Here is a 17,271-nt window from a genome sequence, read left to right as displayed (position 1 = left end):
TTTTTATATTGTATTATATAAAATGGCGAATTTATAATTATGTTTTGGGCTGTGGATATAATTTTGCTTTGATGTAAAAATCATTTTGTATTAAATGAATAATATTACATATATATATATATATATATATATATATATATATATATATATATATATATATATATATATATATATATATATATATATATATATTTATGGTAGATAAATTACATGTGTTTAAAAAACTAAAATATCAAATTGTCCATTTTCAAACCCAGACTTTGTACCTGATTTTCTTGTAAATGTTCTTATTGAGCTGCATAAAAGTTACTCCTATCTTAAAAATGCAATTCTAAATAATTAGGACTATAACTTTAGCCACGGCTTAATGGTTCCAAATCATATAAACTAATTTTTCCTAGATCAACTACATTTATTTATATAATAGCTACACGTTCAATGGTCACTAAATCTGATGACATCCACGAAACAGGTGCCAATATCCCTCAAAATGATAAAATAGATGTATTATATATTTTGCAGAGTTCAAGAAGCCTTTTGATAAAGTAAATTATTTAATTTTAACGAAGTAGTCGGTACTCGTAGAACTAGGTAGTTAGCCTTTGTTTTGTATTTGCATAAGACTTAGACCTTAGTTTCAGTATTCAGCCCGACCTCCTACCTGTGCTTTCGCGTGTGACAATCACAGTCAGGCGATGTTGCACCAATGTTTTATTTAAAAACCCTAACTCGTGTATAGATAACTTTTATATTAAATTTATTAAAATTCATCTAGAAGTTATAATAAAAAATATGATTTATTAAAAATACGTTTATTAAATAATAATACATGCGGTTAGTATGAAAATAATTAAATATAATAATATTTTACAATCTTACGCATATTATTTTTATTCACACATTATCACACATGAATTCATCTAAATTGTATACAATCATACATTCCTATTGATCGTATCCCATGAACTTCTCTTTATGCTTTCCGTTTTTGGACACTTTGGTCAAGTAGTTATCCAACCAATCTTGTATAATGGGTAAATTGTCATCGCTCCATTTAGTCTCCTCTCTAATATTCTTCAAAGACTTTTCTATTATATGCTCTGCGCTTCCAAATTCGCCTTGTCTTTCTAGATACAACTTCTTAACCCTATCGAGACCTTCCTGGGTTGTGAAAACGCTAGTAGCGGATGAAATCAAATTGTCCCATAAGTTAGTCTTATTCTCAAATCTAAAAATGTAACAGTTGCATTAAAACTATCATTATTTGTATTCAAAGTACATGTATAAAAACATACCTAATTCTGATTGTATCCCAATTATTTTTAAGGAAATCGAAGAGAGTCGTGTATCCCCTTGAACCACCCGTCAACATGCTGAAGATCAAGAATATATCATTATCTGTGAAATTGCCGTTCTCTTCCAAAATTGTGATATTCAAAAGTCTTTCGATCTTCCAAGAAGAAATGGGACAACCAGCTAAAGTCTTCAATAGGTAAGTTCTTTCGCTGAGTCTTCTATTTGGAGGGAAATTGATAACTCTATCGAGACCAAACTCCCATTCCTTATGTGATCCCCATTTGAAAACAGGACAAATGTATTGATTAGGTATTCTAGAAATATTAAAAATAGATTAATAAATATATCAATATATTATGATATGATGAATGACACACTCACGGATTTCCTTCGTCAGGATCAAAAGCATCCATCCAAACTTTGAACATCTTCTGCGCTTCTTCGATGCATGGTTTATATCCAGCTCTGCACAGGAAAGTTTTGGCTAAGTTCCTCAAGTTAATCTTCCAACCTTCATCTTCTTCAGTTTGCTCCCCCAGTTCTTCATACAGTGGAGTCAAGAGCATGCGTACGTAAGTCTAGAATATTTAATAATGAGCATAAACATTTTGTAAATATTATATATGTCTGATACTGCAAAAAAGCACCTCAAACTTTTTATGAACATCTGAGCTATCAATGTGTCTTCCTATGTGATCTATCATCGTAAAAACTGGATCCCAGACCAGATGGTGCCTTTCTTCATTCAAAAACAATGTCATGTTAAGGGCAGTAGCGAAACTTAAGTCTCCAGCATAAGCTAAATTCCATGCATCGTGTAACAGCTTCGCTCTGGTGTTCACCGGAATGTTTAGTCTAGACGTAGACATGAGATATTTGGCCAACATGTTCCAGTTTTTCTCGTCGTAGTTGACGGGGAACGGACCTGAGAAGATTTATAGTCTTGTTATTCTAGCGCAAACAAACCTGATTCGCGTTATAGTGCTATACAATACCTATTTCTTCTGGGTTAACTATTATAAACTGGTCTTCATTGGGCATGTTTTCTAGCTTCAACTCTTTCACTTTTGCCATCCAAGCGACAGGTTTAGTATTAGCGAAATTTAGATTGTCTTGTTTGATTACGATTAGAGGTATCCACCATAAGAGCTTGTCTTGTCCTGGGACGTCATGAGGACGCTCGCGTAAATATAGCCTCTAAAAAAACATGTTTACTAATACTATCTCATGGCATTAAAAATATTTCAAGGATTTCATTATCTGGTGTTACTGTTTTCTTGATAATTTTACATTGTATTGTTGTAAACAATAAAAAATCATTACGATCAGATTGTGAAGTTGTTACAAACCTATGTTCTTTTAGAAAAATTTAGTTGATCTTGATTAATGTCTTCAAAACAATATGAATATATATTTGCTTACTTTTTAATACTTTTAGGATATTTTTTATGAGTCGTATCTTCAGTATCACTATACTTTAACTCTTTCTTATTTTAAATAATCTGTTTATGTATTCTAAATCCTAAAAGAATATAGTGTCCAAAGAATTCAAGACTGCAATATTTACCTGGCTTGCCATTGCTGTATTTTTATCATAATTCCGTTCTATAGAAACAACAGGGAGTCGATCTTTAGTTACCCACGAAGTTGCAATATCATTTATATTCATTTCACTTGAAATAGTATTTTCTTCAACTGCCGCACTGTGCAGCGCTTTCCAAATGTCTTCACCAGTAAATACTCCATATTGTCTGAAATTATTAATCACGAATTTATATTTTGTAGAAAGAGAACTATTGTACTCATAACATAAGAGCTGAATATGAATAATTGATTAAAATTGTTGATGTCAGTCTTCCAGTGACGGAATCGCCAGCTTATATCTAATGTTGTTTCATACAAATATAAATAATAAATCCTAGACTATGTGACAGTTCAATCCTCAGTCTCTTAAATATTCTTTCATATTTAAACTATTATTTTGTATAGACAAGCATTTTAGCACAAGAAAGATGTATATCATACTTATACGAGGGCGACCGCAAATAACTCTGCGGTCGACTGGTCGATCACGATTTCTGTTCTGTGGGCTACGATCATTTTAGATAGATTTCTTAAGAAGCACCTATTCCGCGACTTCAAGAAAATGAATGCAGTAGTAATAATTATTACCAGGAGATCCTAAAATTACCCTAAGTATATATATGTAAGTAGAAGTAGTTATATAGTATTCAAAGATTAGCAACTGAAACGGTTGTTAAGCTCAATTGTAAGTAAGACGGTTAATAAGTGCACGGTCTGATTCTGCAATATCCTTTTCCAACCATCAAATAAACGTTTAAAATACGGTTTTGACTTTGATACTAATTTATATGTACTTCTAACGTAGTATTCGCCGTTGTGAAATATTTATAAGCTCCATAACTCACTTTGTTTTTATGAAATTTTGCAGTCCTTTCCTGAATGCCTTTTCTCCGATTGTGTAGTTCATCATTCTAAACAAAAGTTCGATCTTACTGCAAGTGGTCTCCTGCTTCATTCCGGTGATTCGGGAATGAGGATATCTCTTGCTGAACTCGTAGTACAGAGAGTACAAGATAGTCATTGGCCATTTTCCATCCATTTCTGAACCATTATCCATCTATAATAATTAAGTCATTCATAAAACAAAATTCCATTGATAGTCTAATCTTGCCCGTTTTAAGTGCAACCTTAATAGCCGTAGCTGCCGATAGATATCCCACAAGGGCTTTGTTGATATGCGCATCACTCCACCATGACGGCGATACTAAAGCGCCGATCCATTGGTACATCAGCTCTTGGGACAATTTGAAGTATCCTCTCGAAGATAACTCGCTTTCCCTAAAACATATTGGCACTCAACCATCGATTCATAAACCAAAAGCAATGTTATACTAACTTGAAAACGATAAGACCCCAACTATCTGCTGGTTTGACACCCATGTAATAAGGCAGAGCTACCAAGTCTAACTTCTTCATAGGTAAAGCCAAGTTCCAATACTCAGTGATCTCCCTAAAGACCTTCTCTACTTTAGCCATAGTCTCGTTTAGAGCTTCTTTGAAATTATCTCGCGACCAAAGGTTAATCTCTACATTATGAAATATATAAATTATAAAACTCTACTTCTTCATACTTCAATATATTATATAAAATACATACCAATAGTTTGTCCATACATCTCTACTGTTATACTTTCAATTTTTGTTAGATTAGCTACAACGACTCCCAAAGAATATGTAGACATTGGTGGTGTAGTTTCAAAATGGTCCCACACGCTATCAGTATTTGGTCTGAAGATAATTAAAGTATCTTAAGTATCTCAAATAAAATTTCTTGCTAATAGCATATAATGCTTACATCCCCATGGTGCACTTTACAGGCATGTTAGATAAAGCTGTCATATGTATCGGTCTTCTTATGCTTAGTGTAAAAGGCGTTCTATATCCAGGTTCATCAAAACAGGGAAATAATTTCCTAGCGTTGTTTGGTCTCAAATGAGTGGCTACTAAATCTCTATTTAAAATAATATAAATCAATATAATTATATAAGTATTATATTTAGATCATACAGGATCTTACAAAGATTTTCCAGACTGATCCTCATATACAGTCGTCTGGAAGAAAGCTTCAGAAGCTCCAACGTCCAGGATTCCTTCAAATGTGATCTCCACCTCGCCTTCAGTACCTTTAGGTATACTACTAGACAAATATATGGGTAGTATAGACTTTTTTTCGTTAATTTCCATACTGGTGATCTCAAATGTCGTTAACACATCTTCGTCTCCTCTGAAATATTTAAAAATATTACAACTCCAGTATTTTATTCTCATATGTTATACAATAAAATTACTTAGTCTTGTTACACTTCGCTCTAACTTCAGCATGTATGATCTTCAAATTGCTGTGTGCGTGTAGAGAAATTTCATTGCTCTCAGCCTCCCAGGTTACGTTGATTAACACTTTTCCCTGGAAAGTGTTCTTCGCCATATCCGGATCAATCTCTAACTTATACCCTTTGGGTATTACATCAACTTTTAACTTTTGCTCGTTGATCAGACTATGAGCGGCGCTGAGATCTATACTTCTAGGGTGGCGGTCTTTCATCATATTGGTTAAGATACCAGGTTGCTGAAAAATGAAAAAAGTTAACCCTTATGCTTCATATAACTATTTTTTTATTAAAATAAAATATACCTTAGCTTTTAAAACGCTGCCAGTTGAATAAGCTATCAGGAGACATAGAAGAGCGGCTTTAAACGCCGCCATATTGGTTTTGCAACCTATTATATCTGAAAATGTTTTTTTTTTTTAATATGAGACAAACAATTACCAAGATGCCGCGTAGTGAAAATTTTCATTTTTCTACGCAACTGTCCGAACAAAAAAGATGCTTCTAAAATAAGCAATGTAATACAAATAAAAAATGTGTGAAAAAAATGAAATTTGTTGTTGAGAGTTATTGATTCCATTTCTATAATAATATACAAGCCAAAACTCCACTACACTAAAATCGCGTCACATTTAAATGAAATACAGGATAGCTTAGACCTGAACTTGCCACCGTTTGAGCTCACACAAAATTGACACAAGACTTTTTCCATTTCGTCCGCTTGTGCAAATACATTAGTAACTTTTTGTTTGGGGTCAATAAACTATGTAAACATTGATGCAGTATTTATTTCTATGCATATTTTAATCTGTCAGCAGTTTTGAAAATTATGTATATAATACATCTTTAAATAGTTTTTCTGGTCTTTATACACTTTATACAGATTCTTTTTCTCAGAGCCTAAACTAAAAATAATCTGCGATCGGCCGTAAAATCATCATAAAAACGACAATATTTTCCGATGAAATAAAATAAGGCCATTTCAAAAAAATATTAAATAAGAATATAATTGCGCGTTTCCAGAAAAATATGGATGCAGCTTTATAATAAAATTTAGGGTTGCCACTTTTTAAAATAATATTTTATTTCTTTAAGTATTATATCTATTTCAACAGACTTTAGCCTTAAATAAAATCTTTTTTTTTTAATTTTAATAGAAATGCTGCTAAGGTAATTGTGGCGGCTACCTTGAATCATAGCAATCCAATAAGCGATAATACATAAAAAAAACTAATGAATTATTTGCTACTGCGCAAATAAAAATATCGGCATTTAGCAGTCCACTAATGATAATAGCGATATGACGCTAAAATTTTATTTTCGACGCAATTAATAAAATTAAAGATGGCCTGGCATAGTTCAGATATTTAATAAAATAATGCGCACGTTTAGCTGATGGACAAAAAAGAGAACGGGAAACGTTATAGAACATTTTCATAAGATAATTACGGGATTTCAGTACTGCTCAAATCATCCATGATTGCTCAAGAAGATGCCAGACATGATAATATTCGATCTCCTCGCATTTCCCCGATAATATATCAGCCTGAATACCGCTGCAAGAAATTTCACTTTTAATTTGAGCTCACTACCAGTGGAGCTTACGCAAAATCGACCTAGTGCCAACCTAGACTTTCAAATCAACACAATTGAAGCCCGTGCACAAATAGCTTATTGTATTGCACATTTTTAAAGGTGGCATGTTTACTGTTTTGCAACTTAAAAAAAATATGTTTTTGAATTTGAATTCATGCATAAAAAACAATTATCATTCCTCTGAAGTCATAAATTTACGTCAGAAGCAATAAAATCGCGCAGTCACAATGGTAGTGAAAATTCTCATTTAGAAAATATGAAATATTGCCAGTGACGTATAAAAGTGGCAGCCCTTACCCATTTTAATAGCCATGAAGTGACGTTAAATATTTAACAAGCTAATTGTATAGATATTACGATATGACCGGTTGTTCTGGGTAGCGCAATAACGCAAAGTAAACACTTTTTTGGATTCGTTATCTCGATGGAGAGCTGAAAAGATGAAACAATATACTGATATCGTCAGACGAATCGTCGATGGTCAGACCACTGCGCATCTACTACCAAATCAAAAACTATAAGAGAAAAGATCAACAGTGCTGAATAATTCCACATATTGAACCACTCATATAAAGTGGCTATGACATCCAACCAAGAACACATTTACCATTGGTAATTAAATTGTTTTTTTTTTGTAATATATACTAGTTGATAAATAACTGAATTGTATGTATATATATATATATTGATAGCAGGCCTATAATACACACATCTGATTTTATTACATACAACAATATTATTCTCACGTGTCATAGTCGATTAAGATGTTTTTATAAAATATAATCAGTTCAGTTTATTACAAATTTCGTATATAAGATAACTCGTCATTGATTTTTAAATGTTAAGGATTATTATAAAAAATATATTACAATATTTTACTAAAGTTTGCGTTACGCTAGTGAGATGGTCAATGACGCATATGCGATGACTCAACGTGTGTGCCCGAACGTATGGGAATAATATGAGTGACGTGTAACTATTTTATTTTTAACGCAATTAACTTTTTTATCTAAATTGATCTAGAAGGACAGGATCAATGTAGAGTGGTATAGTCGTTGCTCTGATTTTTGCTAATCTCTGTCCTGAGCCTCTGATTAATCTTTCTTTCTCTTCAAAGTTTTCTTTTTTGTTACTTGTTTTGATGGATAACATGTAAACCAACGTACCATTAGGCTCCGCCTATAATGTATACCTCCTCTAATGACGCGTGAGTTTGCTTCCTGGGTGGCCCTTTATAAGCAAAACCATTGTGGTCGCTTCCCGTTGACAATAAATTATACGAGTAACTATTGGTTATGGTTTCTGAATACCTTGGGAGTTTTAATAATTGCGTATTTTGCTATACGTGTCACTTTCTAATATCCTCTAACATCATAATTAACGCCCACCATATTTTATAAGTTTTAACATTCAATATACTTTATAAATAAGATAAAACGATGTTGTAAAAATATAAAATAGGGCAATCAAAGTAGTTTGAAATAACAATAAATTTAGTAGTTGTAAAATTATTATTGGTAGATTGGAATAGTTGGATGTTGAAGAAATATTGAAGATGAATGTTTTAGTATTTATATATAAGTAAGAAAATAATATGCTACTAGAGTATTTTATAAGTATTAAATAAGAAATAAGGATGTACATAGATTTATTTCTAGAAATAAAGACAATTTAAGGATAGTTAGGCTTAATAAAATGAGTATGGCCAGGGGAATAATGTACAGAGGTGTGAATTTGTATAATAATATTCTTAGGATAATCTGCAAAAAATAAAATTTAGCAGATTTCTTCAATGGAGTATATAAACACCTTCATGCAAAAGAAATAAAGTCTGTTTTATGTTTAAATTATATTTTGTATCTATGTTTTGCTTAAATTTGCTTAGTGTAGAAACAAATAGCTATATTACCTGAATAAATTAAGAATATAAATAAATATTAACAACATCTTTCATGTATATAGTGTATTTCTATCTACTTTTTTCATAAGCTTATTACACTATGTTCTCAGAAATGCTCGTTTGGATCTGGTTTCGTCTTTGCCTTGGTATTTACTCTGCAGTAGCGGCCACTAAGAAGGTATTATAATATTCTATAAGCTTATCATTTCATTTCCAAATTTTAATGTACAGCTTTAATTTTTTAGAACTGTCCTGAAGAAACCACGAATGAAAAGAATCCAGTAATTTGGCCAATATCTCCATCTTCCAAATACAATGTTGCTTCAAGCCCCATGTGCCTATCAGAAAATCAAGAACTAATCACCAGGAGATGTAGTAACTCAACATGGACACCAAAGCACAACGATGTACCCAACTGCCATACGACACAATCTCAACCTACACCAGATCCTTGTCCGCCTGATTACTACCCCATCATGGACTCTGACAAGAAACTGCTATTCTGCTATACACAAAACGATCCGCAAAGCTGGAATTTTCCATGCCTCTCATCAGGATCTTCCAAAACAATATTCGACCTCAAAAAAGAAGAATTGGAATTGTTAAAGAGCAAGTTGATATTCGAAGATAAGAAACTGATTTGGATACCAGCTAAGAGGATCGTTCCATTCGGTGAAATCACTTGGACTTTGCTCGGAAAATGGGGTAAGACGGTAGAGTTTAACGATAAAATTATATACACGCGTCTACCAGTCATTCAAAGCTGCCTTCTATTAGATTTAGATAAATTTACAGTTAAAACTGATAACTGTTCTTATCAATATCCATCAATATGTATTTTTAAAGGAGATCATCTCTTACAGTTGCATTGTCCTTTAGGATATCAAGCTTCAAGATATGCTTTTAATAGTGGAAGATGTTATGGATTGGAATTTAATAAGATGCCTATTTCATGGAATGATTTTTATAAAAATCATTGCAAGCAACCCTTACAGATATTGGACAGCATTGATAACTATCTAATTCAAGAAGCGTCTAAGGCTTATTATAAAAAAAAGAATCGCTGTTGGACTGCTTTATCCAAAAATAATGAGGGATATGTATGGTATCCAAATATTACAGTTTCTTATTTAAATTGGGGTTCTCAAACAAATTTCTCTGTTAGTGAATCAGCTAAAGGGATAATCGATGATAAATTCAAGTGGTTGCTTTTAGGGGAAGAAAATAATCTGACGTGTATGGCTTGTAAAATTATACCAGAAAAGAAAGAAGTTGAAATGACATTGCATTATTCATTCGAGTCAGATAAGCTTTCGTTGATCGTATACAATCCTCGTAGTCTTTGGAAGAAGGATGTTAATAAAGTTGGAGTCCAATGCTTCACAAATGCTAATGGATTTGTTAGAACAGCCGAGATAGATGACTCTCCATCCAAAGAAACTAAATTTGCTCTTAAAAGTTTGATACGTCAATCTAATGAGAAAACAATCAATAATAACGACGTAGAAAAAAGTACATATGATGTTGAAATTATAAATGACAGTTCGGGTGAATATTGGTGCGAAGGTCATAGTTCTATTAGCTTTGATCTCATCAAAACATCTAAAGTTTTGGTGTTTGCTAAAACGACGGATTACCACGCGTTTGTTTTAAAAATGGAAGTGAAAGGAATCTGTAAAGATCTCAGCACTTGCAATCCATATTGGGAAGTCGAAGCTGAAAGAATCAAATACATGTTAAAGGCCGAAGAAGTAAGAATAATGGAAGTTGAGAGTATGAGTGCCGAAGGCAATGCTGTGATAATATTTCATGTAGATGTAGATTTAGACGACTATGTAAGATGCTACGGTCCTGTAAATTGCAAGATTGTTACGGCCTTTTATTTCTTGGAAAATATTTGTAAAAATGTTTTTGCTAATGTCGATGAATACAATTTCTTATCGCTGGCTAGTACAATGTTTTGTATGCCTGTAAATAATCTCAAATTTTCTTTACATTGGGAAATAACTCCGATCGGAGATATAACAGCGCCTAAAGAGTTCTGCATGCAGAGTAATGGTTTGCCAGTCACGAGACAATGTGGCGGATCGTTTATGTATGGAGGTAGATGGATGGAAGTGTTAGGTGAATGCAGTAGAGATTATGAAGCAACCAACAGAACCACATTCCTATATAATATAGCAAAAGGACATACAAATATTGAAACCACTTCAACTTTTCTAACACACGATATGATTCTCATCCTGGACGATAAAGCAGATATGATACCTGCTGATGTTTACTTTCTTTCTCTGTCTTTGAAAACCATCGTGGAATTATCTGATCAGAATTCTTCTTTGATAGAGCTTGGTGATAGTATCAATATCGCTACAGCTATTGATAGTATAATGAATATAGAAGAACCTTGTCTGAATATGGCGCAAACTATGAATTCTTCTAATGTTCTATTAGAAAGCTTAGATATGATCTTAGCAAAAATAGCTCAGAATGAAAGTGATACATTATTGAATCATGAAAAGGGAATAGATGTAGCAGTTACGCCTCAATATATACTTCAAATCAGCAATCCTTCAGTTAATAACGTTACAGGATTAGCGTTATTAAGGAGAGATAATACTAATTCTACTTCTTTCTTGGATATGGAAGTAGTTCAATTGACATCAAACACTACTGTTAATGATGTATTGGCATTAGAAGGCTTAGAGATAGCTACATGGTTGCCGGAAGATCTTATGGATATGTTTGCTTTTATTAACCATTTAGATAATAACACCATGTCAAATATTATGCTTCCAAACATTATCATAGATATATTTTATAGCGATATTGTATTCCAAGAAACTAAGCCTGACAAAGATCGAGTTAATAGTAGAGTAGTCAGTATTACGCTTCCGGGATACGAATCTGAACTACCACTTCCAGTTCCAATTGTTTATAGAAGATTAGATAAAAGCAAGAATTCAGATAGGCAATGCGTGTATTGGGATTTTCAATCACATCATCATGGGTCAATGGGTGGATGGTCCAAAAAAGGTTGTTATTTTGTAGCAAGCTATGGAGAATTGGACGTATGTGCATGCTTTCATCTGACTAATTTTGCTCAATTGATCTTGGGTTTCAGTAACAACGGAAACGAAACTCCTGGTGATATTATAATACATCATTATCACGGAAGAGCTTTGAATGCCATAACTTTAGTTGGTTGCTCGCTATCTTTGCTAGGTGTAGCTGGAATAGGCGTAACAGCCGTTTTATTCAGATCTTGGCGCAAGAAACCAGGTACTAAAGTATTATTGCAGCTTTCAGCTGCAATCGCTTTACAATCAGTGATGATGGTGTCTCAAGACGGGTTGTATGAAAGCGATGTGCATTGTATGATCTTAGGGGGTTTGTTGCATTATTCCGTTCTAGCCGCTTTTATGTGGATGTTGATGACTGCTCTGCTGCAGTTTGCTAGATACGTTAAAGTTTTAGGCGCTCAAAGACCAGCTAGATTCATGGTAAAATTCTCTCTTATAGGATGGGGCGTTCCAGTTTTGCCTATACTTATTCTAATACTTGTCGATAACCAAGCTTATCTACCAAATTCAAGTCAAGAATCTACAGCTCTGTGCTATCCGCAAGGGTATGGCTTGTATTTCAGCGTTTTGCTACCAGTTGGTTGCATAGTGTTGACCAACTTGATAGTTTTCGTTCTTGTGATGCGATCTGTGCTAATTGGACCTGATGGTAAAAGACGCGGCAAAGATCCTGAGATTGTTGCATCTCAATTGAGACTATCTATCTTGCTGTTCTTCTTATTGGGTTTGACATGGATATTCGGACTACTGGCGGTGACTGGAGGAAGGATTATATTTTCGTATCTATTCTGCTTGACTGCTACAATGCAAGGTTTTGTACTATTCGTATACTTTGTGATTTGTGATCCTGCTACTAGAGTGCTCTGGGTTTCTTTAGTACGCGAAAAATCGACTTCTTCAAGAGATCCAATGTCTAGCTCTAATATATCTAATCAGACATCAATTCGAAACTAAATTAAGATACACAGTAAAAAAGCCACAGATTCGCTCTATCCTAAGATAAAAAATGAGTATATTTTTAAGTCCTTTTTGTATGAAGATGTTCATACCACGCGCGTAAGGTGGAATACTTCCTCTTTTGCTCACTCGCGTGTTAAGTGACGAGAGCGAGTGAGAGATAAGGGCGCGCGTTACATACGTTCCGCACGCCCATTTCTTCTCCCTCAATTTTTCATTTTACAATTTTGACAATTTATAAATAAGGTGGTATTTAAATATTATATAAAATTAAAATATTTATAGTATTAAAAAATGTAAAATAAATGAGTAAATTTGCAATAATTTACTCTCAAACTTCTACTAAAAATATTTCTGCATAGCGATTAAAATTGTGTTATGTTTCTTTAAAGAAAATGGCTTAAAATAAAATTAAATGAATGCCTAAGATATGTAAAAAAACTTTGAATATCGATCCTTTCAGGAATATCTTTACTTTTCGTCATTAAAACGCTTATGTGATTTACTTTATTTTTTATGTTGTAGTTTATAGTTTAATGAAAATATTTTGTAATTTTATTGATGTAAAATATTTTTATAGATTGCCTCAATTTTTATTTAGTAAAATTAATTAATCAGATGCATTAAAATTATATTTTTATTAGACCTACTTTTTTAATAAAAATGTATGAAGCTTCCTAATATTTTTTTACTTTCTATAATTCTGCAAAAGTGATTCTTAATTTACTTTTTTCATCGACCCATAATTGACTAGAGATAGACTAAGATTACTTACTATATTAATCAAATATATTTCAACTTTCTGAACGTCGAGTTGTAATGGTTTAATATAATATTTTTTTAAATTTAGTTACTAATTATTCACGAAGATTTTTTATACATATTTAAGAAAAATGCAAAAGTAAATTTCACTACATTACTATTTTTTAAAATTTACACTAATTTACATAAAATAAATTGCTTTATTGTTCAATTGTTTTTTTTTATACTACCTCATTTGTTATTAAGCAAAAATTAATCATTTCATAAATTGTATTATATTATTTTGAATCACATTTTTTATATTTATATATGTATATTTAACTTGATATTTGCTATTTTTTAAGCAGCTAATAAAAAAATATTTGCCACATATATTTAAAATTAAATTTTAAGTAAAAGAATATATTTTAGATGCATATATTCCAGCGGGCTATTTAAAATGGCTTCGCAGTCGAGTGTTCAACTTCCATATTCTAAGGACGTGTCCAACTAGACCTCCTTACATAATAGATCCTTCATCAACGAAGTAAATTAGTTTGATTTGAGCGAATGGGCGATGCTAACCAAAAGTTGAATTGGTGAAAGGGTTAAGATTTTTTTAGTTTACCTCGTAAGTGTGCAGTCCCGGCCGTAGAAACACTGTAACTGAAACGACTGTCCCGGCAGAACAACGAGGACCCTAGTTAAAACGGATTGAATTCGACCACTTACTTGCAATTATTGTTGTCGTTCAGTTTCGCGTCACTTAACCAACTAAAGCAAATAGGGTTTGAAGCGAAAATTGCGCAACGAAAAAGGGTACCGTCATCGCAAACGCGGCACCGTTCATCTCTCTCTCTATTGAAGTATTTACAAAGAAACCAATCTGGATCAATTACTGTCTATCCTAATATACCTTTATGGACGTATCCTTATAAGTATTTTAAGATGTAACAAGTTTGTAAATTATATTTATATAAATAAATTTAGTATGTGACATAACTGTGTTTATTATTTATTATTACACCTATACATAACAAAATATGGATAATAGTCCACAAAAGTAAGAATGACCATTAAAAAAGTAACAAAAACATATAGCAACTCTTATAAATCATCCTCATATGTGGTTAGTTGAGATTCTGGATTACTTGTGTTAAAGGGACGTTCTCTAACGTTGTCGCAGAAATAAAGTATATTCGTATTCCTAAATTAAATATCCACACTGATGGTCATCGACACTTTCGCGCTGCCTTATGTGACCCCAGATATCACTCACGACAGCCTAGGTAGGAGGTCCAGCTCAGTGTTTTAAAGAAAAGCCTAAAAGACTTTTAGTTGTTAATAAGTCAAAATTCATAAGCTTCATGCAATACTGTCTCAAGGCTGATCGTACAAAAAACGAATATATTATAATATCGAATGTTGAATGATAACTGGTTGTCGATCGACCACCTTTGTAATGAGTTCTAAACTGCTGTATGTATGCTATTGATTCAGAGAGGAAGGAGCAGAGGACCCAAATTAAATCCATGCCGTACTCCAGAACGAGTGAAATACTCGATGGATAAACGAATATCATAGCTTACATATAGAAAGAGCTTCAGCAAAATAATCGTATAGGCTTATACATATATATATTATCAAACCGCGTAGCGAAAAAGTTATTATTTATCAGAGAAGATTAAAAAACCCGCGTGCTCGCCCTGCTGTCCTGAAATTTTCACTAACTCAATTACCCAAGACAGTAATTCCACTGCCTGATTGATTTATTTTGGAAAGCCGCGCACGTATGTCCGAGGTCACGTCCGCCGTTTGACAATCCCGGGTTTCCCGGTGTTGTTGACGGGTCCCATTGAACGGCAAATCGGCCCAATTGGCCAATTACCCTGTTAATCCGCGCGGCCGGCGATTGGGAACGGCGGAAGACCGACAAACAACCGAGCCGTTTGAGGACGGTCAGGTCAAAAGGTTCAAAGGCGAAATGTGAAAAACTGTCCTCTTAAATGGTTAAAAGTACGCGTTCGAAACGAAGTGATGTAAGCGCCGTGCGTTCACATGGCGCTTAATCCATTTCACCGCACTGACGTAGCCGAGCGTTCACACTACGACGGCGACTGCAAGATTTTACGACTTTCCAGAAGTTGAGATTAAACAAAATACATTAAAACTGAATTTTGTCTAATAATAAAAGCAAAAATAGTATTATAAATTCACAGAAATCAAAAGCAATAAAATTGTGTCATCGCCGTCATGGTGAGAACACACGGTAGGATATCTTCCATGCAAGATTACAATAAAACCTGGCCAAATTCATTACCCGGTTCTCGGGTATTTTCACATAAATTAATCGGGTACCCGGTTCGGTTTTATTATTAACTGACACAGAGCTATAATTTATATTATAAACTAAAATATTTGATTTTCGTATTTTGCTTAAAGAGTATTTAATTATAAAAATTAAAAAAATGTTTCAATAAAAAATTAAAACCGATGTATAGTTGTTAATATTTTATTTAATTAAGATATTCACACATATTAAAATAAGCAATTGATAATGATTTAAAAACTTTTTATCTTATTGCAACGTAACGGTTAAACATGTATTAAAAAAATTAAAATATCGTAACTTCGTTAAAAATAATAGGTAAAATGTATATTATTACAACTTTAAATACAAAAACATTTTTTACGCATTTACATACAGAAATCTACGTAATTCTTGCGGTCATTACCGGACAATTTTTTTATGTAGCTATATGTATAAAATATTTTTTCATAAGTAATTTCCTATTGCTTATTTAATAATACAAACGTATTCGGAACGTATTTGTTTTTGGAACTTTTTTTATATCGAAATCCATTTTTTACGATTATTATTTGTTCTATAAATTTAATCCTAGTTGAGAACCACTGCATATTTTAACTAAACTAATATTGTTAACGTTAGATGGCTGTAGCGACCACAAAACATAAGATTTATTTTTTTCTTATAAGACAATTTTCAATAGCCTAAAAATATTTATTTTTTGGATGATAACTTCAAAATTAAAAAATATACTATAGTACAAGTGTACATAGAAAGTTGTAGCTGGTTCACTTTTTCTGGGTTTTAATAATTTTAATGAATTAAAAATTCTTGAAGAATGGTCATATGGGAAATATAATAATTTTCGCTTTCAAATTGGAACTACGACAGTTAAGCCGTTCTCGCGTCAAACAGAGCTACGCCGAATCGACCAAAATTACTCTTAGAAATTTGATAAAAGCACCTAATTTTTATTTAAAGTCTAGCTTTATCGAAACAGTTATCATATATATAATTCTCCTAAGCCTTTTCCGCTTCCGCTTCCGGACGCGCCTAACTTAAAATGAAAAATTCTCCATTCAATTCTCTTCTGCTAATCGTATCGCTTTGTATGAACGGTGTATAATAATTATAATAACACGTAAACAAAAGAAATATATTTAATTATAATAATAAATAATAATAAAAATAAAAATTGAATTTGCTCTGATTGATTTTCGAGCCGCCCGTAATGCGTTCTGTTGTTTCGACCAATGAAAAATAAGCATTCAAATATAAAACAAGATGGCCGACATTACCGTGACAACAGTTATAAATAATTATTATATTTAATATTAAATTTTGCTAAGCGACAATAATTTTCATTAATTCGTCATTTAACTGAATATAAATAATCGGATTGCAAATTAACTAGGTGTGTTATAACTGTCAAAATTAAATATATACATAATGTATTGAGGATTAGAAAAATATATTGATTAA

The 17,271-nt window shown here is 32.6% G+C and overlaps 2 protein-coding genes across 3 annotated transcripts; one reads left to right on the top strand and one right to left on the bottom strand.

Annotated features, from left to right (window-relative positions):
• Window positions 1-796: 796 nt before the first annotated feature.
• Window positions 797-14,349, bottom strand: LOC148237318 (aminopeptidase N). Of its 2 annotated transcripts, none has more exons than XM_088181147.1 (15): window positions 14,214-14,349; window positions 5,513-5,607; window positions 5,169-5,446; window positions 4,898-5,104; window positions 4,676-4,831; window positions 4,478-4,608; window positions 4,217-4,406; window positions 4,008-4,158; window positions 3,726-3,937; window positions 2,864-3,047; window positions 2,292-2,493; window positions 1,944-2,221; window positions 1,678-1,874; window positions 1,296-1,610; window positions 797-1,228 (listed from the first exon to the last, which is right to left on the bottom strand). In XM_088181147.1, the coding sequence occupies exons 2-15, from the start codon at window positions 5,582-5,584 to the stop codon at window positions 946-948; spliced, it is 2,856 nt and encodes a 951-aa protein (XP_088037273.1). In that variant the 5' UTR covers window positions 5,585-5,607; window positions 14,214-14,349; the 3' UTR covers window positions 797-945. The 2 variants fall into 2 exon arrangements, with proteins under 2 accessions (XP_088037273.1, XP_088037272.1); XM_088181146.1 differs by lacking the exon at window positions 14,214-14,349 and adding an exon at window positions 14,110-14,203.
• LOC148237319 (uncharacterized) lies at window positions 7,259-12,880 on the top strand. Its single transcript, XM_088206204.1, has 3 exons — window positions 7,259-7,415; window positions 8,814-8,881; window positions 8,949-12,880. Exons 2-3 carry the CDS (start codon window positions 8,816-8,818, stop codon window positions 12,735-12,737), a joined length of 3,855 nt encoding a protein of 1,284 aa, XP_088062330.1. The 5' UTR covers window positions 7,259-7,415; window positions 8,814-8,815; the 3' UTR covers window positions 12,738-12,880.
• Window positions 14,350-17,271: the final 2,922 nt, after the last annotated feature.

The sequence above is a fragment of the Plectrocnemia conspersa genome, unplaced genomic scaffold, assembly GCF_051122295.1.
Source record: "Plectrocnemia conspersa isolate PC_06_02 unplaced genomic scaffold, ASM5112229v1 ptg000002l, whole genome shotgun sequence".
Classification (NCBI taxonomy): Eukaryota; Metazoa; Arthropoda; class Insecta; order Trichoptera; family Polycentropodidae; genus Plectrocnemia; species Plectrocnemia conspersa.
This window is presented reverse-complemented; position numbering and strand designations above follow the sequence as displayed.

Excerpts from the sequence above, each read along its gene's own strand:
- LOC148237319 (XM_088206204.1), top strand. The coding sequence starts at position 8,816 with ATGCTCGTTTGGATCTGGTTTCGTCTTTGCCTTGGTATTTACTCTGCA. Across the intron at positions 8,882-8,948 it reads CAGTAGCGGCCACTAAGAAG|AACTGTCCTGAAGAAACCAC; the intron begins GTATTATAATAT and ends TTAATTTTTTAG.
- LOC148237318 (XM_088181147.1), bottom strand. The coding sequence starts at position 5,584 with ATGGCGGCGTTTAAAGCCGCTCTTCTATGTCTCCTGATAGCTTATTCA. Across the intron at positions 5,447-5,512 it reads GCAGCGTTTTAAAAGCTAAG|CAACCTGGTATCTTAACCAA; the intron begins GTATATTTTATT and ends TTCATTTTTCAG. Across the intron at positions 1,229-1,295 it reads TGGGATACAATCAGAATTAG|ATTTGAGAATAAGACTAACT; the intron begins GTATGTTTTTAT and ends TTACATTTTTAG.